Source organism: Bubalus bubalis, chromosome 24, assembly GCF_019923935.1.
Source record: "Bubalus bubalis isolate 160015118507 breed Murrah chromosome 24, NDDB_SH_1, whole genome shotgun sequence".
Lineage (NCBI taxonomy): Eukaryota > Metazoa > Chordata > Mammalia > Artiodactyla > Bovidae > Bubalus > Bubalus bubalis.
Genome location: NC_059180.1, coordinates 34,434,983 through 34,458,624, shown reverse-complemented (window position 1 = coordinate 34,458,624; position 23,642 = coordinate 34,434,983). Strand labels below are relative to the sequence as shown.

The 23,642-nt window shown below is 52.6% G+C and overlaps 1 protein-coding gene across 3 annotated transcripts in view; it reads right to left on the bottom strand.

Annotated features, from left to right (window-relative positions):
* The window catches only part of USP7 (ubiquitin specific peptidase 7), a 54,338-nt gene extending 31,112 nt beyond the window's left edge, over positions 1 to 23,226 (bottom strand). The window contains exon 1 of one of the 3 annotated variants that reach the window (XM_025275262.2): positions 23,078 to 23,226. In XM_025275262.2, the coding sequence (XP_025131047.1) occupies positions 23,078 to 23,159 (82 nt within the window). In that variant the 5' untranslated portion in view covers positions 23,160 to 23,226. Of the gene's footprint in view, positions 1 to 2,134; positions 2,181 to 20,601; positions 20,718 to 23,077 lie in introns of those variants that run through there. The other 2 variants (XM_044936267.1, XM_025275263.2) reach the window with 2 other exon arrangements.
* Between the last annotated feature and the right edge of the window lie 416 nt (positions 23,227 to 23,642).

Genomic DNA, 23,642 nt, shown 5'->3' with positions numbered 1-23,642 from the left:
GTAAAAATGTACTTTGACTGAAATTTCTACATTTACCCTCCTAAATTAATTACCTCAAACCATCAAAAAATATTTTGAGGAAAAATCCTACAAAGGCCTATGAAATAAACAACACATTCCACCAATGGAGTATTATACAGCAGTTTTTTTTTTTAAGGTTCTTGGGGAATTCCCTGGCAGCCCAAGTGGTTAGCACTCACACCTTCGCTGCCCAGGGCCCAGGTTCAATCCCTGATCGGGGAACTAAAGGTTCTCAGTGTACCTATATGAGGTTCTGAGTTAATAATATTAAATTTTTTAAAATGAAGATGCCATATCTATCATCATAGCTATAAAAGAGATAAGAGTTTTGTTGGAGTAAGACTATATAAACTCTTATTGCCCTTTACACCAATAAACAAACACAGACTAGAACACAAGCTAGTAGGAGGTTCTGAAGCAGTGGTGACTCCCCCCTGCAGACACACCCCCGTCACGTGAATGCACCAGGGATCTTGAAGCCATTTGCTCGACATGTGCCTGGTACTCTGACTGTAGTTCCTCAGGTCTTTAGAAGAGCTTTAAAGCATGGTTTATAGTGCACACGTGCAAAAACGACAAGTTTCTCTGAAGTTGGCTCCTAAAGGCAAGGCGGGTAGGGTTCCACAGTTAGAACGAGGTTCTCCTGAGCACCGTCCCATCTTCTACATAGTACACATTCCTGCTGGGCTGACCAGTTTTCCACACGTCACAGGCATGGTGACAGTGGCCCAGGCCGGTGGCTGTCCAACTGCAGAAAAGCCCCCGGCTGGCCCGTGACGTACGTGGGCAACTGTCGGCAACAGGCCCTCCCAACCAACTGGCACGGGACCCGTGGAGAAAAGGTCGGCAACTCAAGTCTAGCTCCTAAGGGACTGTATCCAGTTAAAATAAGCTCCTCATCAACGAGTCAGTTCAACAAAAGGATTAAAAATTTAATTAAGACACAGTAAATCCCTGGACCAGAATTAAATGATGGAAGTGCCTGATATCACAATCTGAACTAGGCTTCCAGAAATATCCTAAACGATAAGGCTATCTATATCATCAAGGAAGAAGTGCAAGATTGGCATTTATGTTTATTTATCACCATGTAAACTGATCCTGTTCTGAATTTCTTATCTTGCTTAGCTGGAATTTTCTCAAGTATGTTAACTCTCATTCGGCCAAATATGAGCGAAGACACAATGATTAGAAACACCACTGACAATAGAGAATGCCTCAAGTATACAGACCAAGTCTCTGGTACACTTAAGTGTCAGGGAGGGGAAGGGGGTGATTATCATTCTGAAATATACACATGACGCCCAGAAATACAACAGATCATTTCCATTACTCATGATTAGTAGGCCTTTTGACAACAGCATTGTGATAGTATCAGTGGCAAATTTTAATACACACGTATGGCACAAAATACCTTTTTAAAAGAGTGACTTTAGAAACACAAAAGGCTCCCCTGTTTAGTTACAAAGCCTGTATTTCCTCCTTTTTTACTGGGGCTCCCTGTGCCTATCTATATCCAGCTTTACTCTTCTCAGACCTCTGTGATGTCACAACCCAGAGCCGGCCAATTGCTATGGAAATGAGGTGGTCCCGATTTAGCGCCTGAATCTCACTCCAGGAGGAGAAAAACAGAAAATTCCACTTTGATGGCCTTGACGTCTTCCATCACTTCTCAAACTTTTCCCAAAAAGGTTGGGGAGAGGGGACCAAACAACCCCAATAAAACCTCATGGCCTTCCAACTAAGTCTATATGCTGCCCCCAGGAGCTAGTTGGGCCACAAGGGTCCAGCCATGCCTCAGAGTCGCTCTCCACTCAGGAACCCCCCCATCCCTGCAAACTTCTCCTCAAAATCCCAACTAGTGATACAACCCTGTGAGCAAAACCCATGACTTGGTTTAAAAAGGGCAGACAGGGTAAGTGGAGGGCCACAGACACCATGGTGACCTTGACATGGAAGGCTCCTTGAATGGGTCAAGCAGAGCCTTACCAGCCCAGCTTAAGCCCCACCCCACCAGTCCACCCTGACTTTCAGGTCAGAGCCCCCAGGCTTCTGCTTGGTCCCCCTCCTCTCCTCTCGGAGTCATGAGGCCCCCTCTGGGCTCGCGAGTCACCTTCTGGTCCAAGTGCGCAGTTCCCCGCCATGTCTGCATGGCTCTGCAGCAGAATCTGCTGGGGGTGGGGGGAGGGGAGGGCAGGGTTCTCTCAGCCACATCAGAGTGACTGCATAGAACCTCCAGGAGCTCTCGCTCAGCATTCTCTTTTTAAAGCTGCCCACAGTTATCAGGCCCAGACACATAATCAAGCAACCATCAGTTGAGATGATCACCTTCAAAAGGCAAAGTGGTCCAGAAATAGAGTTTTGTACAGGTCCGAACAGAGATGTGCATATATATCCTGTTTCAGCTCCATCACTTTCTCTCAAGAATTCAGATACACTCGATTTCCAAAGGTTCTGATCCACAAAACCCCTGGCTCTGAGCTCAAAGAAGCAACTGATAACTCAATGGTGAGAGACAGAAGATGAACCACTCCTGCTGAGCCCGGCTGAGAGGCTAGGCTGATTAGAGGAAGGCGTGGTGGGGAGTGGGGGCGGGGGGCAGGCAGCAGCTGGGGCCCCGCCCCCAGCAGAGGATGGGGAGGAGGGGGTCTGATAAGGCTTCCACAAAAGCAGAGACCCACAGGTGTCAGCTGTCACACTCCCCAAGAAGCCAGAACCTCCTGGGTGTTGGGAAACAATTCCGGACACCCCTACAAAACCTACAATTCTGTGGGAGAACTCTGCTCGGTGTCAACTCCGGTCCTCCTGGGGGAGTCTTGGGGCAAGCCGGGCCTTGCACAGATGGGGAAGAGGCAGAGGACGCATCCTTGGGCAGAACATGGAGGTCACCGAGGACACAGACATGGGGCGGGATGGCCAGTCTGAACTGTCTGCTCTCACCACCCCAGCAACCGCCGGGCGGGAAGGAGCCAGTGCCGACCAGGCAGCAGAGCCCACAGGCTCTGCCAACAAGCTCACTCCATCCTGGCCCAGTCGGACAAGGACCACAGTGCCCGTGGGCTGTGAGCAAACGCCCTCCCTCCCTCTATGATACCTCCTAGAAATGAAAAACTTTGACTACGCTTCAAAAAAGTCATTTCGAATCCACTATCACACCAGCAGGCTCTCCATTCCCTCAGGGGGTAGACTGACTTCCTGACACTGGTCTGCACACACGACCCATCTGGGAGGCGAAGCAGGCTGCCCTCCTCTCACAGAGGTTAGTCCCTCTCCCAGCAAGTGTCGAGATGTGTCAAGAGCAGGCTGGGCCGGGCGGCGGGGAGAACTGATAAGCAGACCCTGGACACGAGGGCTAAGGTGACAGAAGGGCAGACAGACACACAGGCCGGGACCAGAGACAGGGGGCTGGCCGGGCAGAGGTCCCGAGAAGCACCTGCCAGGCTCCACAGTGAACAGGAGCCAGGCTGCGGGCGGGCACAGGGGGAGGTGGGCAGTGAGGCTCAGGCAGAGGGCGGGCAGGGCCTTGAAAACTCCCGAGTGCACACAAGCACCCGTCCCAAGAGGAACCACCTGCGGCCCGGAAGCACGTGACACTCGGAATAGGGGGGTCAGGACTGAGAAGTCCTGGGTCTGGACCTGGCTGCCAGCCCCAGGCAGCCATCTGACCGAGCCTGTCCAACCACCGCGGGCCCAGGCATCTGTCCGTAGCTGGTCCTAGGAGGAAGTGGGGAGTGTGCATGTGTGTGTGTGTGTGTGTGTGTGTGTGATAGAGAGAGAGCTTCTGTGCTCTCGTGTGTGTGTGAGAGAGAGCTTCTGTGCTCTCGTGTGTGTGCGCGTGAGAGCTTCTGTGCTCTCGTGTGTGTATGTGTGTGTGTGAGTGAGAGAGTGTGCTTCTGTGCTCGTGTGTGCATGCGTGAGAGCTTCTGTGCTCTCGTGTATGTGCAAGAGCTTCTGTGCTCTCATGAGTGAGTGTGTGTGCATGAGTGTGTGTGTGTGCGAGAGAGAGCTTCTGTGCTCCCGTGTGTGTGTGTGTGTGTGTGTGTGTGTGTGTGTGAGAGCGTGTGCTTCTGTGCTCTCGTGCCCTGGCCCCCAGGAAGGGCAGCCTGCAGCAATTCTGGACTTCCTCTGGATATGTTAACAGTGAGACCGTGACTTGATCAACACTAAGTTGTGTTAACACGTGCTCTGGGTTTAATTTTATGCGCTCTGGCTCCGTAAAGGGAGCTGGAAGCCCATTCCCTGCTAAACCGGGGCTTCTCAGCTCCTGCCTTGCGGAGAGCCTGAAAGTTCCAAGCAGAAGCAGTGTGCTGAAGCCCAACAGCGGGCTCCATACTCTTAAATAATTCAGATTTACATCAGTTATAGGAAAATAAAGCCCCAAGGAAGGCCACGGATAAACTTGTGTTCCTTAAATAAGATTATTTGTTTGGGGCTCTCCGTTTGGCTTCATTATGCAGTTTGGCTTCATTATGCAAAAATCGTCTGTTCTCTGGAGGACCGTGCTAACCCGCCATCACGTCTGCCCCACAAACCACGACTGCAGACTGGTGTGGACACTGGCCAGGCTCAGAGAGGGGCGTGCACCCGGCCCAACTGAGGAACCTATAATTACGTCCCAGCTGCTTTCTTACATGTCCTGTCTCATCTGCTCTACTGCGTAGGGCTGTCCGGTTGCCGGGGAGGAAAACAAGTGCCAACAAGCCCAGCAGAGGGGGCACGATGTGGACGCTCCAGGACGGAGGAAGACTACGAGCAGCCCACAGCAGCCAGAGGGTTCACGAGATGCTGAAGCCAAGACGACACAAGCCAACTGCAGCCAAGGAGAGGTCCTGAAGAAATACAAGTAACAAGTACGCCCAACCCCCCTAATTAACAGGACACCCCTTTCCGACTACCACATCAACAGTGAAAAATACTGGAGATGCCCACAGATGCGGAGGGTCTCACATCATAAAATGGGTGCCAAGTGGCTAGAGTCTAAACTTATAGTCAAATCATTCTCCCCAAAGGTGATATTTATGAAAGCCAAAGTCGTAACTCAGAATGTCATTTCTAGACACCTATTCTCAGAAAACTAGCATATATGCCCCAAATTGTACACAAGCATGTTTCTTACACTTCAGCACGCTTCACAGAGAAAACCTTATAAAACACAAGTGCTCATTAATTCTAAGGGCCATATGTGGTGTGGCTCCATTCGTTCGTATCAGGTGTTCAGAAGAGTGATTTCCACAGAGTTAGAAGGCACAGTGGCTGCCCAGAGCTGGGAGGGAGACTGGAAGGGCGATGGCTAAGGGGCACAGGGTTCCTCTTAGGCAACATAAACCGATTGCAGCGATGGGTGAATACGTTTATTAAAAACTGATGAATTGCAGGGTATATGGAATATCTCAATAAAGCTGCACTGTTTGGGGGAGGAGGGGACAAGAACTGAATAGAAACAGGCCATTCTGCATGGGGACAAACCAGTTTCAGAGAGCACAGCCGTCCTGAGGGCTCTGCCTGGAACTGCTGTGTGCACTGAATGCCTGAGAGTGAAAGTGAAGGTCGCGTCTGCCTCTCTGCGACCCCACGGACTATACAGTCCATGGAATTCTCCAGGCCAGAACACGGGAGTGGGTAGCCGTTTCCTTCTCCAGGGGATCTTCCGACCCAGGGATCCAACCCAGGTCTCCCGCATTGCAGGCGGATTCTTTACCAGCTGAGCCACAGGGGAAGCCTAAGAATACTGGAGTGGGTAGCCTATCCCTTCTCCAGCAGATCTTCCCGACCCAGGACTTGATCTGGGGTCTCTTGCACTGCAGGCGGATTCTTTCCCAACTGAAGCTAAACATCTGAGGCAGGTGTAAATGCTCTACTTCCTGCACTATTTCTCTAGAAATAAACATTCTGGGGCTCCCCTGGAGGTGCAGTGGTAAAGAATCTACCTGCCAATGCAGGAGACACGGGTTCCATCTCTGGTCGGGGAAAACCCCAAGTGCTGGGGAGCAACTAAGCCCATGCGCCTCAACTATGGAGCCCACGAGCCTGGGAGCTCTGCAACGAGAGAGGCTGCCACAGTGAGAAGCCCGTGACCACAGCTAGAGAAAAGCCTGTGCAGCGACAAAGACCCAGTACAGCCAAAAATTTAAAAAAAAAAAAAAAAAATCCATTGTGGTGTTTGAAAAACCCATTTATCTATAAAATTTATTTGTGCGTATGAATTCACCCCACATTCGTGTAGTTTTAAAGAAAGCAAGACTATTAAGGGAGAATGTCCACCCAGAGAGGACTCTGAGCAGGAAGTCCTTAGGGGAGAAAGCGGTGTGTGTGGGCAGAGCAACACCCCTCGTGCATTAAGTACACAGTGTTCACCCCTTGGACGGAGCCTTGCTTGCCCTCCTGTCGCCTCAGCAAGTACACATGCCTTTACAGTTCAGTTTGGTTGCTCAGTCTTGTCCAGGACTCTCTGTAACCCCACAGTGCAAAGAAAAGGCACGAGCAGAACACAGCCTGCAGCCTGAGCGCACCAGCCAGGCTGCAGCAGGCAGGAAGGGGTGCGGAGCTGCCCTTCTGGGCAGAGGCGGCGGGGCTCCTCCAGCAGACCCACACAAAGGAACTGCCTCCCTTATCTGTGACCATGGGGGTCGGCCTTGCACACCTGGGCAGACAGCAACACCCGCCCTTAAATGCCTGCATTTTCTACTCACAGAGACAAGGAAATCCGGGGACTGAAGAATGGGGTCAGAAGCAGAGGAGAGATTTTAAAATACATACTCTGACTGTGCTAATTAAAACTTTAACAAGCCAGTCAAGCGCAGCCCATGTCAGGGGAGTTCCTTTATTGGTATAAAGCCACAAACAGAACAGTCTGGGACGGAGGACCAAGCCGTTTCTGGTTGATGTTTTTTTTCTCCCCACATTGGTGCCATTGGACTATCACTCAGGCCTGACCCTACTTTTTGGGGGGCCCACCCAGACTATCAAGGAACACTCACATCCAAGACCTTCTAAAAAAAACTATAGTGTCAAAAGAAAGTGGGAGGAAGACTAGTTTCCCACGTAAAGTCACCAGAGCAGGAGACTGACCACGTTCAGGGGCTGGAAGGCGGGGTGAAGACTTCAGTTCTCCCCAAATCATTCGGTATGTTGATACACAATTCCAGTCAAATTCCCAGCACAGTAAGGGAAACAATTCTGAAAGGAGAAGTTGAGTTGCTCCAGTAGCTGAGACGGAGCTGTGTTAGCAAAGGGGTGGACTCAGAACAGAACAGGAGAGTCCACAAAAACGCCCACGTCAACATTACTGCCTGATTCTTGACAAAGGTGCAAGTAATTCAGAGGAAAAGAGACAGTCTTTTCAACACACAGTAAAGAAACAGTTGGACGTTCATAGGCAAAAATAAATAAACTGCAACCTCGCACCTTCAAATTCTAACTCATAATGGACCTTAGGTGAACAAACATTTAAACTTTAAAAAGTAATCATGTGATACCCAGCAAAGAATTGTTAGACATAACACCAAAAGGCAAGATCAATAAAAGAATTTTAATAAAATGGACTTTTCTGTAAAGACATCATTAAGGAAAAAAACAGACAAGCTATAGGTTGGGAGAAAATATTTGCAGATCACCTGACAAAGGACTTACACTAAATACATCAAGAGCTCCCCAAACTTGACAGTAATAAGAATTTTAAAAAGCCCAATACTTAAGCAGACACGTAAGAGAGGGTACAAGGATGGCAAATAAGCAAAAAGATGTATGCCTGAGCTATCAGATATCTGTGAATTAAAACGACCGCCACCTATAAGATGACTGAGATGAAACCTCTGGCGAGGCCGAGGAGGCGGTGCAGAGGACCCAGGCGCACGGACAGCAAGCAGGTGGGCAGTTCCCCACGGAGCACGCCTCACCCAACAACTCGACACCTTCCTCTAGAGAAAGGAAGACTCATGTTCACACAAAAGCCTGAACATGGGTATTTATAGTGGCTTCATTTGTAACTGCCAAAAACTGGAGACAACCCAGATGTCCCTCTGTGGAATAGAGCCCAGGAATAAAAAGCAATGAACTACTGATCAGGTTACAAGCTGTACGATTCTGCAAGATGACAAGACTGCACAGAGACACACGGGCAGCTAGGCGTGAGGGGCTGCTCCGGGCCCCGCCGGGCCAGGGGGCACACACAGACCTGCCCCCGAGCTGAAACGCTGAGCTGCCAAGCTCACTATATGTAAAACCAAGGGAAAAACACCTGTAGGGCAAGGAGAAGAATGTGATTTACCAACTCTCTAAATAAACACCGCCTTGGGTTATGAGTTCAGAACTTTATCCACATGGGAAAAGAAAACAGAGCATAAAAGATGCAGGTCTGAGTCTTTCTACCCCAGGACCTGCGGGCGGCTGTGCCCATAAATGACTGCAGCACAGCTCGTTTTCTCTGGGGAGAGAGGGAGAGGGAGTCGGGTACGTCAAGAAGCCAGGAAAACGGGAGGTCAGATACACACTCTGCTCCAGTGAACTCGGGTACATAAATAAGGTGTGCTGTTTCAAAAGCTATGTTTAAATTCAGAGTTCCTCCAAGTGTTCCACACAAGCCACTGGAAAATGGAGAAAGTGAGGGGAAAGACCCAAAGAGAATAGGAAGTGGAATGCTGGCCATGAGGAAGGAGCGGGAAGCAAAATAATAAAAATCACAAATTATTTCTACTTAATTGTCCTCTCCTTGAATTCTCACAGAATATCTGTTCATCTTAATGGAACCTATACATTTTTATGTATCCATAAAAATACATTCTATATATTTTTAAGTGTGTGTGTGGGACCACAGGACAAGTTCCCATTGCGGGGGACCACCCAACACTGCCTGAATCTGGAATTAGCTGCTGTAGACAACTAGGCTGCCAGTTGCTAATTATCATCCAACCATCTTCACTGGGTGGGCTTCCCCGTGGCTCATCTGGGAAAGAAACCAACTGCAATGCAGGAGACCCCGGTTCGATTCCTGGGTCAGGAAGATCCCCTGGAGAAGGGATAGGCTACCCACTCCAGGATTCTTGGGCTTCCCTGGTGGCTGAGCTGGTAAAGACTCTGCCTGCAATGTGGGAGACCTGGGTTCGATCCCTGGGTCTGGAAGATCCCCGGGAGGAGGGAACAGCTACCAACTCTGGTGTTCTGGCCTGGAGAATTACATGGACTGTGTAGTCCATGGGGTCTCGAAGAGTTGGACATGACTGAGTGACTTTCATATTCACCTGCCAAGTAGTGGGGACTCGAACATATAGATCGAAAGTCACCACTCTTTGTGCCATGAGCTTTCTGGAGATTTAACTACAACCCTGCTCCCAATGAGGTAACAGCGATGGGCTGAATGAAAATGTGATGTTTTAAGGACTTTTTAATGTAACTGTACAATGAAATACACCAACATTTAAAAGGTCTGTAAACTGTGAATCAGAATTTTCAAATGACCAATGAATAGTATTAGAAATGCAGCATTCAATGTTCAAGACAAACCAATGAGTTTTAATGTAATAGAGCATGAAAAGTTAACTCAGAGTTTTCAAATTGCATGTTGCAATGAACCCAAGCTGCTACCAAACTGTGGTGCAGTATGAACGAATGGCCACAGTTACCTGGGCAAGGCTGTACCTCTGTAAGTATATGCCTTCTAAGACTGGGTTTCTTTATCTCTCCAGTAAAATTTACATTGCAGCTGTCAGCAAAAGCAGATATGAAAATCCAGCTGACTCCCATCAAGCCTGACAATGAATCTGCAAAATGTATGAACAATGCCATTCCTCATTAAACTTCATTTTGGAAAGCATCTCCTGCACGTGTGGGTGTCCCCTGGCAAGCCGGTGGCTAGGACTCTGTGCTCTCACTGCCAGAGGCTCTGGTCGGAGAACTGATATCCCACGGCTGTGCTGCATGGCCAAAAAAACCCACTGTATTAAATGTGCTACCACATACTGATTTATTCTAAATGAATAACTAATTTTTAATTTCTAACCTGGCAAATAATGATAGATATAACCCACCTACCCAGCAGCTCTCCGGGGTTCTCAGCAGTGACAGCCCCGAGACCAGGCCGCCTGGTGGATGTCTGTCACCCGAGCGACCCTGCAACCCAGGCCCCTCCCTGCGGAGCTCCAGCAGCGAGGAGGGTGCAGCAAAGGAGCCCCGTGTTGCCCAACGCCCGGTGCTTGTCTGCCTCCTGGCCCCTTTGCTTTGTGAGGACAGCACCAGCAGGCAGGGAGAAGCCCACAGGGATGCGCTCCAGCCTCGCTCACCCACCTGCCACCATCTTCCTTCGCAGCCCACGGGCCAGGTGGCCTCCCGTGCCAGCGCCAGTAGACAGCCAGCAACTCGCAGAGCTGCGCGCGGGAGAAACCTAGTAAGTGCCTCCATGGGCTCTACTGCTGCTGACAGCCCTCCCCTGACACTGATACACCCTCACCCCGCACCACCCGGCTGCTTACATTCGGCGGTGAATCACATCCTCAACAAAGTTCCAAGTCCCTTTTAAAAACATTGAATAAAACCTCTTACAGACGACAGAATCATGAGAGCCTGCACATCTTCTGATCCCACACAAATCACAGCCAGGCGCCACAGGATGGAATACTATTGAGCAATAAAAAGGGACAGCGCGCTGATCCTTCCCTCTCATGCTACAGAAAGGAGCCAGACGCCAGAGGCCACACGAAGTGTGAGGCGGCTACACACGTCCACAACAGGCAGGGAGAGGGCAGACTGGGGGCTGCCTGGGGCTGAATACAGGACTTCTTTAGCAGGTACAGAGATGTTCAAAATTTGTGCTGATGGTCACAATAAATTGAATGCTTTAAATGGGTGGTTTAAATTGTGACGGATGGGAATCATCAATATAACTCATTATTTTAAAATTTGTGGTGACTACTGACATTTTTTCAGAGACTTGCAGACAGGCAGATGCAAATCTAACCTTTACAATAGTTCCCAAAGCAGGTAAAATGAAGGTTAAGTGGCACTGCGCACGGTGGCCCTTCCTGGCCTACTGAAACTAAAACATAAAAACACAGTGCATTCAGTTAACTGGTAGAAACGGCGGCTCACGGTGGAGAGACCGGAATGCCGATGGCCTCAGAGACGAACGGGGGGAGAGCAGAGAAACACAGCTCAATCCACACGCCCGGGCAAGAAGCAAAGAGGTCTCTGCCTCCATCCACCCAAAGCCAGACCGCTGCCACTCTCGCCTCGAGTCCTCAGAACTCACACCGTAGCCCCTCCCCGCTCAGAGCCTGGGCTCTGCACCTCTGTGGCGGCCATCCCTCTCTCTCCACATTAACTGTGCATTCCCGGGGCCGTCTAGATCCCTCGGACTCCCCTCCGGCTGACACCTGATCCCCTCTTCCTCTGTGTCAAGCACCCGGGCCAGCGCCTGAGGCAGAGATCTGAGGCGAAGGGCGAACAGAACAGGCGCTCGGGGGAGCTCGGGGGAGTCAATCTGCAGATCCCTCTTCCTGGGTTTTCTACAGAAGAAAATGCTTGGTTTTCTGTTACTCTGAGCAATCCGCTCCAAGGCAGTCTCCCAAAACCAGTTCACAGGCTGGATCTGGAGCAGCAACTGGCCACTAGAACTGTCTGTGACGATGGAGACCATCCACCGCTGCGAAGCGGCGAGCCACGGGTGCTACGTGCCCCTTAACAGATCTGGTGAGACTGGGGAGCTGAGTATTTACTTGACTTCAATCACTTCACCCTCCCGGAGACTTGGGTCTCTTGGCCTCTAGAGTAAGGGGTGTAATAATCACAGTCTGCTCTAAAGCAAAATCACATGACCACGAGCCCTCCAACAACACAGCCACAATGAAAGCAATATTTTAAGAACAGCAGCCCTTAAAAAGTATAGGACTGAACTTCATCAAAAGAGAAATTAAGATTTTAAATAATAACCTCTGATTCCCAAGAAAATACTGGCTATCACAGAAAACTCTCGAATCTGTGATTCTCACTCCTTCCCCGAGCCCTCGGGGTAAGCAGTGACCACCTACAGGAGAATTCTGAGGACTGTTAACAGCTCCCGGGGACCCTGCCTGTAACATCACCAGGCCCATGACCTGGGCGTCCGGCAGGAGCCCACAGCCACCACCAGTCCGGACCCCGAGGGGCAGTGTCTGGATCACTGCCCGCCACATGCCTTGAGGCGGAACAAGTCACCTCTACGGATCATTTGCGTTCTGGGTCTTAACCAGGACGCCCCTGAGTTACCTCGCTTATCTCCACCTTCTCCAGACACCCCCAAACCACGTGCTTCAAGGTCGCAATTTGGCCAACGCAGCGGTGAGTGTATTAGCAGTATGTGTGTATCTATCTTGTGTTTTAAACCTTTAAAACTGTCAGGAAAAGAGGCCCAGGAGGAGGACCTTCAGGATACGCCCCCATGCTGCTAGCTGATGTCAGGAGTGAGGGGACTGGCTGGCCTCTCAGCCCCTGCCTGCTGAGGAACCCAGCTCTGGCCCCTCCGACCCTGTCTTCTTTCCACCTGGTGAAAGCTGCTGCCTTAAGAAAACAGATGGTTCAGGCGGCTCTGAGGAGACGAATTCAAGTGGCTGCAGCTTGGAGACAGAGTGGGGGGACAGCCGGGATGGTGCCATCTGCGTGGCTGAAGGAGCCTCATCTGCTCACGAGCGGAGGCAGGGCTGTGTGGGTGAGCTGACCGGAGGACCGGGGTGGACGAGCGGCCTCGGGGGCTCCAACCTGTGGCTCCGCAGAGCTGGGGTCTGTGCCCTGAGCCCTGGCAGACAAGGCTCCCCGCCTTATCAAGTTTAAATCTCTCCAGATGCCCAGAGCCCTGAATGGTTTGTTTAGGGTGATTCACTTCGGCTCAGGTTCACGTTACTGAGGACCTGATTCAGTGAGGAAGGCAAGTATCTACCTTCAGAAACATCTCGAGTCTCCCTCTGCCACCCACCACTCCCCACGTGCTCAAGCAGAAGGCGGCCCCGGCTGACTCTGCAGTGAGCTGCCTTCTACATTCAAAGCATGTGGTGAACCACACAAAAACCTTCCGACTAAGGAGCCCACCTGCAGCCTGCCACTTTGGGCGGGGAGACAGGAACCGTTGGAGAGGGCAGCAGAGGGGTGACCACGACGTCAGGACCAAGTGTCTGCTGAATGTGACGAGATGCAAATTTCTGTGCCGCTGGCTGCCTTGATTCAAAGCCTGCCACTGCCACCAAGCCCTGGTAGGCTGTGGACTGTGCTCAGCACCTCTGTTGTGCTCAGGGGTGAAATGGGGATGCTGCTGCCGCTATGTCAGAGCTGTGGGAAGGAGCCAATGAGCAGACATGGGCACAGCCCCCGCGTCCAGCAGCCTGGCCCCGGGAGGGGCGGCCATGCTCTCCCAGCCTCTGTGCAGCTTCCCGGACACCTGCCTGCCGCATCTCATCCGCTCCCTGGACCCTGACCTATTTCCTGGCAGCTCAACACATCGCCACAGTCTCACTGGCTTAAACAGCACATACTTATCCTTTCAGCTTTGGAGGTCAGAAGTCCACAATGGGCCTCCCTGGGCTCCAATCAATGTATCCGCAAGGCAAGGTTCCTTCTGGAGACGGGACCTGCTTCCTGGTCTCCTCCTGCTTCTCCTGGGTTCCTCACCTAGCCTCAAGCCAGCAGCAGCCTCTCACATCACGTCACCTTGAGCCTCTTTCTCAGGGGAAGGAGGGCCCTGTGATCACCCTGGGGCCACCTGGCTAACACTGGATCACCTCCCCACCCAGTCAACGCCAAAGGAAATCAACCTGAATATTCACTGGAAGGGCTGAAGCTGAAGTTCCAATACTTTGGCCACCTGATGCGAAGAATCGACTCACCGGAAAAAACCCTGATGCCAGGAAAGAAACACGGCAGGAGGAGAAGGGGGCGACAGAGGATGAAATGGTTGGATGGCCTCATGAACTCAATGGACATGAGTCTGCGCAAACTCGGGGAGATGGTGATGGACAGGCAGGCCTGGCATGCTGCAGTCCATGGGTTCGCAAAGAGTAGGACACAACTCAGTGACTGAACATCTCCCCATGCGGGGATCCTGAACTTAACCACACCTGCGAAGCACCCTGTCAGGCAGTAGTGGTCACAGCTTCCAGGGGATCAGGACAGACTCTGTGGGCCACGATTCTGGGGCCACAGATCCTCTCCCACTAGGTCCCAAGGCCACGGTGCTGTTCGCCACCTCCCGCCTGAGCACAACACCCTCATGCTTCTACTGACCCACCCCTTTAGGCCAGCCCTCCCTGCACATGTTCACCAGGAGCCCTCACTCAAGCACAGGGGGCGGCCAGCACGGCACTGCCAGTCGGGAGGGTCCTCTATCTGAGGACAGAAGCCCTGCAGCAGGCTCAGGGGGCGGCGGACTCAGGAGCAGGCCTGGTGCTCAGAGAGACCCAGCAAAAAGTGGGGTGGGGAGGACCAAGGGCGCCTTTGCAGGAGCCTGCGGGCTGGTGCCATCTTCGGGCCTCACCGAAACGAGAAGCAAGGGAGGAGACTTTTCAGCAACCTGACTTTCCTGACACATCCGAGCACGGGCTAGTTTACCCGCTGTCAAACTGGAGAGTGGCGTCATGTGTCCCACATGGCTCCCAATGCACACCTCTGCAGCCCTGGACTCACGTGCATACTATTTACGGTTGGTAAAACAGACATCGAGATGGCCTGAATCAACACGCTCCACGAGGAGCAAGGATGTCCCCCAAGCAAACAGGAGCAAGATTACTTGTTACTGAAAACTAGTCAGTGGGCTTCCCTGGTGGTTCAACGGTAAAGAATCTGCCTGCCAATGCAGGAGACACAGGTTCTATCCCTGGTCCGGGAAGATCCCATACGTGGAGGAGCAACTAAGCCCGGGCGCCCCAACTACTGAGCCTGTACTCTAGAGCCTGCAAGTCCCAACTGAGCCCACGTGCTGCAACTACTGAAGGCCAAGCACCCTAGACCTGTGCTCCCCAAGAGAAGCTAGTGCAGTGAGAACCCTGAAAACCCGCAACTGGAGAGCCGGCCCCACGCGCCACAACCAGAGAAAAGCCTGTACAGCAAGGCAAATGAAGACCCAGCACAGCCAAAATTATCAAAAACAAAACAAACAAGACCAGTTGTATATGTGGCATTCCTTCCAAGTGCGCAAGTAAGCTTTTAATATGGGGAACTGCTATTTCACACCAAACTGTTTAGTTACCACAGGGGCATGACAAAGTCACAGGGGCACAGCACAGTTCCGCATACTAATGGCCTCTACACACTTTCAGTGGATATATATAACTTCTGCCAGTCTTTCTTTCTATGTGTTTGTTCTAAGTGATAACTGCTGAAATGTGACTTTAATGTAGTAATGATGTGGGGTGTGCATTCTGTATGTGCCTTTTAATTTCATTTCTTAAATAATTTGTTTACCCTGTATTGCTTACCAAACACAGAAAGAAACTGTCCACAAGCGGACTGGAAATTTAAAAAAGACAAATAAATTGGATCTTCCACAAATAACCGAAGAAAGCCTGCTCTGTAGCATTTGCCTAGGAACTATTTATTCACTCATTTTAATTTAGCTTTTCCAGGACACACTGTGTCTTTCCAACGCCCAACGTGACACTAACGCTACCAGAAACACCGCTAGCTAAGGCTCCAACCAGACTGTTCAGGCGAACTCTGGCCACGAACACTTTCTGCACGACAGACACATGCTGTATCTGCTCGTCCCGGGTGGTGGCGTTGGCCACGGGCGGCAACCAAACCCCTGCAGCGTGGCTGGTCAGTGAAGGACTGCGATTGCCACCATGTGGCCAGTGGCCACCTTACTGCACAGCGCAGGTGACACCCTGAGCATCCTCTCTCCTGCTCCCAAGACCCCGAGCGGCCTTCTCCAGCAGCATGGGGCTTGGGAGGAAAACAGGTTTAATCTGTCCTCATCAGTAGCAGCAGGAGACTTGGAGTGCTTCAGAAAGAGGAGGAGCCCTCTGGCTAGCACGGGCTGGACGTCACTCAGAGCTGTGTGAGGAGGGGGACTGCCCAAAGCATGGGGCTCAGCTCAGCAACCTCACCAACCAGCTTCTTGGGGGACATCCTGCGGGCCAGGCACACCAGCCCCATCTGCTTTGCCCACACAAGCTAAAGACAGGAGGGAAAGGCTGAGATTCGTGGGGAAAAACTCTTAGTGGTCCATCGATGATGGTTATAGAAGAGGAACTGAGGTTAGGGATTGAGGAATGTCTTTAGCCAATTCACACCCAATTTGTTTGACTGAATAGTTTCTCCTCCAAGCTGACAAACTACCAACTCTAAGAAGCAAGCACTTCCAAATTACCTACTACCAACTATACTTCTATTAGAAAACGAAAACTACCTGCCCTTCACTATTTCAGAGGAGGAGCTGGAGATCTAACCATGTAACAGGCTAAAGACTATTACAGGTGCTTGTTTGAAAACCACAATTGCACCGGGTCAATTAAGAGCCTTGAAACGTAATTTATTCCCCAAAGTCATATTGATGAAATGTACTTGCAATTCTAGGTGCATAAGCCTAGTTTGCTCAGCCTATATACCCTAGAGAAAAGCCCCCTCAAGTCCTTCTGAAAGCACCATAAAGGGGGTGGTGGGAGGGAGCCAAGAGGTCAGACTGCCACCCAGACACCTGGAGTCACGCCCTGGATGTGATGGTGCTCTGCATCACAGATCACCCCAACAATCTCACACAAGCCCTCTCCCAAGCACAGGCCAGTTTAACAACTTACTGCACGAGTCAGACCTTCCCCTGGTTGGTATTCTGGGGCTGGCACCTCGCACGGGACGCTGCCCTCCCAGTAGCAGGACCTCAGGGAAACCAGTCACTGGCATCCCTCGCCCAGGGAGGGCGGGCCGGCCTGGTTTTCAAATATCCTATGCCAGGCGGGAGAAGCATGTGGAACTGTTGTGGCTGCACAAGGAAGGGAACTTCCCTCTTTATCATTTAGGTTCCCAGTTCAGTCGTGTGCAACTCTTTGCGACCCCATGAACTGCAGCACACCAGGCCTCCCTGTCCATCACCACCCCCGGAGTCCACTCAAACCCCCCAAATGACACAAAAAGAAGGGCAAACCACCCACCGCCCTGAGACTCAGACATGGTGCTCACTCACATTTGGTAAGATAAAGCCCCGGTCAATCGGGTGACCTGCACTCCCTGGAAGGACACCCGGGCATCTCTGTGAACATTAACAGCTGTGCCCGTGCTAACAGGGTCCCAGCCAAAGGGGCATCAAGGCAGCACCAGCCCCCGCCAGCGCACGCGAGCAGTGCGCCCTCCAGTCGGGGGTCTCTGCCTAACACCAATGGCAGTGACGCTCCTCCCCAAGGTGTGACCCCGGGACGCCCCTTCCCCTCATCCCCACACCCCGGCTCTAGAACTAGAGTTCACGCCAGCATCTTCGTTAAGTTCTGGAAGCACTCACTCTTATCCAGGTCGGTGTATTTCCCTACCCAACAAACTTCCCAGTTACCTCCACTGCCAACTTCCAAGTCTATACCACCAACGCTCAGAAGTAGGCCTGCTTCTCTTCAAGAGGGTTTCAACACATGTGACTTCTCATTAGCCGAGTCGTGTGTTAACTTACTACCAAAATGGCATAACTGACTTTCTTGCCTACGCCTGACACTTAAAAATCCTGCTTCCTCCAACTTTCCTAAGTCCAAATTAGTTCAGAACAAGAAGTTTGTGAAGCAGGTGACATTTTAACATTTAACTGTCATAGTACATGTCAAGAAATACCATGTTACAACGCCAGTCTCCAAAGTTCCTTTGCCTTGGAAATCAAGGAGAAGCAGCCAGGCTACAAACTACTCAGGCAAAAAAACAGAAACAATAACAAACTCAGAAATACTCAAAAGGAAACATCATTAAGGTTCATTGATGCCCTGTGTGTGGAAAAGGACTTTTTCCTGGCAAAAGGATCAAAAATGCCAATCGAAGCAACTGAACGTTAAAAGCAATAAAACTGAATTAGCAGCTATCAAAGCGAAATTGGTTTATGGCTTCGGCATTCTCTTTCACACCGACTTGGCCAGCCAGCCACCTCCGGTACTACTGTTTTGCCGTTTCCTGAATGAGTGTCTCCCACAGAAACACTTAACAGAAAAGGAACAGTCCCGGGGTGAGGAAGATGAGGATACAGTGGCAATCCCACAGGTCAAAGACACAGCTCTCATGCAAGGCTAGTGCCTGAGACCACCAGACAAGTTTGGGAAAATGAATGACAGGCTTCTGAGCCTCTTTCCTGGGGTCTCTGCGCTGTGTGCAGTCAGGGAGAGGCAGACACTACCCATGCAAGAGCAGGGCCTGAGAGCCACGGCTGAACCCTGTGCAGTGCAGGTGTGTGCGCGCGCTCGGAGCCTGAAGCACAAACCGGGTCAGGGATCCCATCAGTAGGCCTGGGCAACTAGCCATCACCTGCATGAGGAAGGCAGCCCACCTGAGTCCTTTAAGCAGGGCGGGGACCAGGCAGCCGTGGGGGGAAGAGAGGAAGCAGGGAACATTAAGAGGCCTATTGCAAAGTCCCGGCATGAGGCAACAGGGGCCTGGCGGGTGGAACACCAAAAGGGCTTGGTAACAGGATGTGGGATTTAGAGACAAGAATTCAGGGCCAACTCCCACGTTGGGACACTCCTGTGACCTGGCCTCCCTGTGACAAACCTGATTGGCAACCATGTCAATTTTGGATGCTGGATAATGGTCAAGTAACACCCTCAGCAGAAGGCCCCCAAGCTGACCAGGTGTCACGAGCAGTGCCCCACCGCACCAAACCCACCGTCCTCTCCTCCTGAGCCCATTGCACTTTTCTTAAAATATTCTATCATTAACTTTAAATATCTACTTAGGAACATCAAGCCCATTCATAAACAATGCTGCTTGGACCGAGGCCGGTCAGTTTGCGTCCTAATCCGTGTTAGGATATAATTACTGCAGAACCACGAATGCCAACCAGCCCCGCCTGTGCACCTGATTAACCTGCGCCTGTCCCCGCCCAGGTGCGACCCTGTCGCCATCACCACACCGAGACTGAACGCCACAGCGCCCCGCTCCGCGCCCAGCACTGCACACGTGCTTTATGCCTCCACCCTCATGACCACCCTGCAGGGTCCCACCGACCTCCTTTTCCAGGATGCCACAACTGAGAGCTTAAGCAAAGTGCTGAGGTCACACAACAATTAAATGGCAAAGTCCACGCTCAGACTCGGGCCTGGCACTAAGCCTGTACTCGCTCTCACTCCACTTGCCTTCCTTGAGTTAACTCAACAGCTTCTTTCTCCCCTTCCACAAAACTGACTGCACTCCCACCCCTAAAAAAGCCAAGATGAAGGTATACACTTCTTCCCCAATACGTGTGATAAAACTTGATCAATCTTTTGTTTATCTTAAGTCAGCAGTCTGGAAGAATCAGGAGGGTAAATGCCTGTGGCGAGTAACTTCCAAACCCATCAAAACTTGACAGGCTCACATCACAGTCAGATGTTTCTAGGTCTGGCCTAAATTCTTCCATTTTTTTTCCCCCTGGATTCTCCAAGTTGATGCTCACTTCGAAGGGTTCTTTTACCAACTGAAGCTACTGTGAGAGGATAACCTATATTCTCATATTATTTGACTTTTGCCTTGTTACGGTGCTATTTGAAAAGGAAACATGCCTTAGACTAAAATGCCCAGGTGTAGTCTATTTGGATGCATGTACACAAGGCAACTCACTTTCTATTCCTAAACCTGCTTCAGCAGAAAAGTAACTTGAAACTCTGTGAAATCTACCCACACAGGTTTGAAAGAAAAAGAAATCCACCACTGGGGCACCCCAAACAAAAAGACACAGCAGTCAGTGACGAATTCTTTTCAGAAACGGTAGACCACACTCATTCATTTGCTCCCACCTTGGCGTCCTGATAGCAATGGTCTGAGCACTGTACAAAAGTACAAAATGAAACTGTCTGTCCCCATTAGTCTCAAAGATGACACTCAGAAATAGACTGCTCACACGGGCAGCAGAATCTCACCAGGGAGCAGACATCGAGGTACCGACACTGGTGCCAGCCAGCCCAGAGCAGGAGGCAGGCCTCGGGGAAACTTCCTGTTGACTCCGAGGGAGCATGAACAGCCCTGATTATCTCAAGTACTCCAGAGGGCAGAGGCCAGTGCGGGTCCCTCCTGCAGCCCCCTGGCCTGCACTGCCTCTGAGTTGGAGGGTAAATAAACTGCCGAGCAAATTCATTCCTGGCCAGGCCCCGACGGAGGCCACGCCTCCACGATGCTGTTTGCCTCCCAACCTGAAAACGTGCACAGGCCTCACAGGAAGGAAGCATGTGGTCTCGACCCCAATGAACTGCCACCATACCCGCCCCATCTTTTCCCTCGCTGCCCTTCCGAACTTTCCCAACTGCTCAAAACAAGACATTTTAAAAATAACTTGGCCTGGGCAGTTTTTCTCCAGCAGACATACAAAGGCTGTGCAGAGTCAGTCAAGAAAAAAATAAATAAATGCGACCCCTTTACAGCAGAGCAGAAGGAGAGCCAATTAACCTGTTGATAGGGGAAATGCGCCAATCTTACCAGCCTCTCCGGCTCCCGGCTCCTTTGAAACCACCCTGCCTAGGAGCAGTGGGAAAGCAATGCTCCTCAAGGGCAGAGCTCCTCAAGCTGATCAGAGCCCTGACAGCTTTCAGCTGCTGAGTCTATGGGAACCAAGGCGAACACCAAACAGGTGCGAGTCATTCCCAGAGCCTGGCTTATGAAGCCAGGCACAGTGGATCACCACAACCCCACCCTTCTCCCTTTTTAATAGGAAGGATTCTTTTGCTCTTCCCGACCCTAAAGTACAATATATAAACTGAGCACCACACTTGAGGAGTGGGAAGGCTTAAGAAAGGCTGACAGAGATTGCCTGAGACAGGGGCGGCTATCTCACCTGTAGGTGCTCACAGGGTGTCGACAGCCATAAGCCTACCAGGACAAGGTGACGACTGTAAGCCCTACAAAGACAAGGTACCTTCTGGAAAATAAATCCAGGACAGAGACCCACTTGAAAGAAACAAGACTTGTAAGTTTATAGAATGAGTAATAATAAACTACAACCTCTGCGATCCAGTTTGAAATGGCAGTAAATTTGCAGATTAGTGATTTTATGGGTGACTTTTCCAACGCAAACTTGGATATGAGAACCAAAAACTCCTTGAAAAAATAAAGTAGTCTTAAAAGCAGGCATGACTTCTGAAAATTCTTCCCCCACTCAACACTCTCTGGTCTTAGAGAAAAGCCCTTGTAACTTGTGGACATGACTACTTCCCCAGAGACGCAGCTCTACACCAGAAATCTGCTCTGCAGTGGGGTCCATGCTGATCAGCTCTTGTTCCTGTTCAAAAGACTTAAAAAAGTGCTAAGACAACATAAATATTGGGTTTTTGTCTTGATTGGATGATACTTAAAAAGGACACTAAAAAGCAACCCCTTTTTTAAATATTCAAAATCCTCCCGGGCAATGTACTCCTCTGGCTAGTTGGCTTACTGACACATGACAAAAGCTCTATGAAGTTACTGCCTTGCTGGAGTCAGAAGACACAGCCCCAGCCTGGCCGCGGACGGGCTGCCCTGTCTCGCATTAGTGGCCACTGAAGTCCCAGTGGGAAGTGCCTTCTGCCGGCATCTCCACCACTTTGCCTTTTGCCATCCTGTAGACCAATTTTTTTCAGGGCACACTGAATTGCTGGCCGCCCCTTGTTATTCACAGGGGAGTACCAGTTACGGTGAGAGTTCCCACCAACCAGGGTGCAGCACCCCACGGTAGGAACGCTTCCTTAGCGCCCCTGTTCATTTCCGCAGCTCAAAATCTCTGGCTAAAAGCAACATAAGTACAGCTCATTCAATACCCCCTTCATTCAGAAGCCCTCTTTTTGACTCCTGCCTGTCTGTCCCCCTCTCGAAATAGCTAAGGACCCTCTCTGAATACTTCTTACACTTTGCCCTTTCAAGCACTTGGGCCACGAGCCTTCGAACCACCAGCACTGATTGCTCTATGTAAGCTCAAGCAAGACCCTTTCCTGTCCAGACCCTCTACATCAAACCTCTATTACCAAGCCCTTGTTATCATCTCAAAGCTGGGTACTCTCAAACAAACTGCCGGCACCTAGGCAAAAAATTAAGTTACCTTTCAAGTCAGGTTGAATTCAGAGGTAAGGAGTCGTAGGCTGGGGAGAGGGTGTGTGTGTGTTGTGGGCGGGGCGGGGGGGGGGGGGTCACGTAGTTTCAAACGCATACCTGGCCGGAGGCACCTCACACAGCCTGGTTACCTAACTCCCCGAAAAACGGCTTAACTCGGAAAGGAAGAGCGCGCCCGGTTCCGAATTCTGGGCCCGTCCAGAGGCTGCGAGCCTCTACGCCCCTTGCAGGTGTTTCCAAACCAAGCCCGAGGCCAGCAAGTGTTGCTACGGAGCGATCGGGGTGGGGGTGGGGGGTCGGGGGGGAGCCCCGCTTCGAAGTCCCCGGTGAGCTCTCCGAGGGAGAGAGAGCGTGCGCGAGCAGGTGCGGCCCGAGCCCCGGAGCCCACGGAGATCTCGTTTCCCGAGCGTAAGCGGGGAAACCACGCGACGCCCCACCGGGGCCGTGGGGGACACAGCTCCCCGGAGCCCGGCTTCCCCAGCCGGGGCGCACGGCAGAGCCCGCAAGCGCCCGCGTCCCCCCGCGGCCGGGCCCGGAGCGCCCTCCTTTACAACTCGGGGGGCTCCGGGCGCTTTGTGCCGGCGAGGAAGGCCGCCTGGGGGCCCCGCGGGCCGGACAATGCAGCGGGCGGGGAGGCGCGGGGGAGGGGGGGGGCGCACGCCGCCCGCCCCCCGCCCGCCGGGCCCCCGGCATGACGGTGCAGCCTCGCCCGGGCCGGGGCAGCCGGGCCGAGGCCCGCGGGCCGCCCGGGGCCTGCGTAAAGATGGCGAGCCCCTCGCGTGGCTCCCGCGGCTCTCCGCCCCCCCCCACCCCGCCCCGGCCACAATGGAAGGCGCCCCCCGGCCCCCGCCGCGGCCGGCCCGCGGGGCCTCACCTTCCATCTCCATGTCCTCGGGCTCGCTGAGCTGCTGCTCGCCCGCTTTCTGCTGTTGCTGCTGCTGCTGCTGGTGGTTCATGTCGGCCGCGGCCTGGGCCTCGCCTGCGGCCGGGGGCCGGGGCTGCGGGCCCGGCGGGCGGGCGGCGGCGGCGAGCCGGGGCGGCGGCGGCGGCGGCGGCGGCGGCGGGGCGGCCTCCTCCTCCTCCTCGCGCGCGTCGTCGGCGGCGGCGGCCCCGGGGCGGCCCACGGCGGGCGGCGGCGGAGGCAGGGAGACGCGCACGTACTTGCTCGCGATTCGCCCAATCTCGGCGCCGAGGCGGGCGGGCGGGCGGCGGGTCGGGCCGGGCGGCCTCGTCGCTCGCTGCTGCGGCCGCCGCCGCCTCAGCCGCCGCTCCCGCCGCCGCCGCCGCCGCCGCGGGGCCCGCCTCCCGCCGCCGGGGCCGGGGCTGCGGGGCCGCGGGCCGGCCGGGGGCGGAGGGCGGCCGGGCGGGGGCCGCGGAGTCAGCCCCGCCTCGGGCCGGGCGCGGCGGGCGGGAGGCCTGGCCGGCCGCGGCGGGCCTGC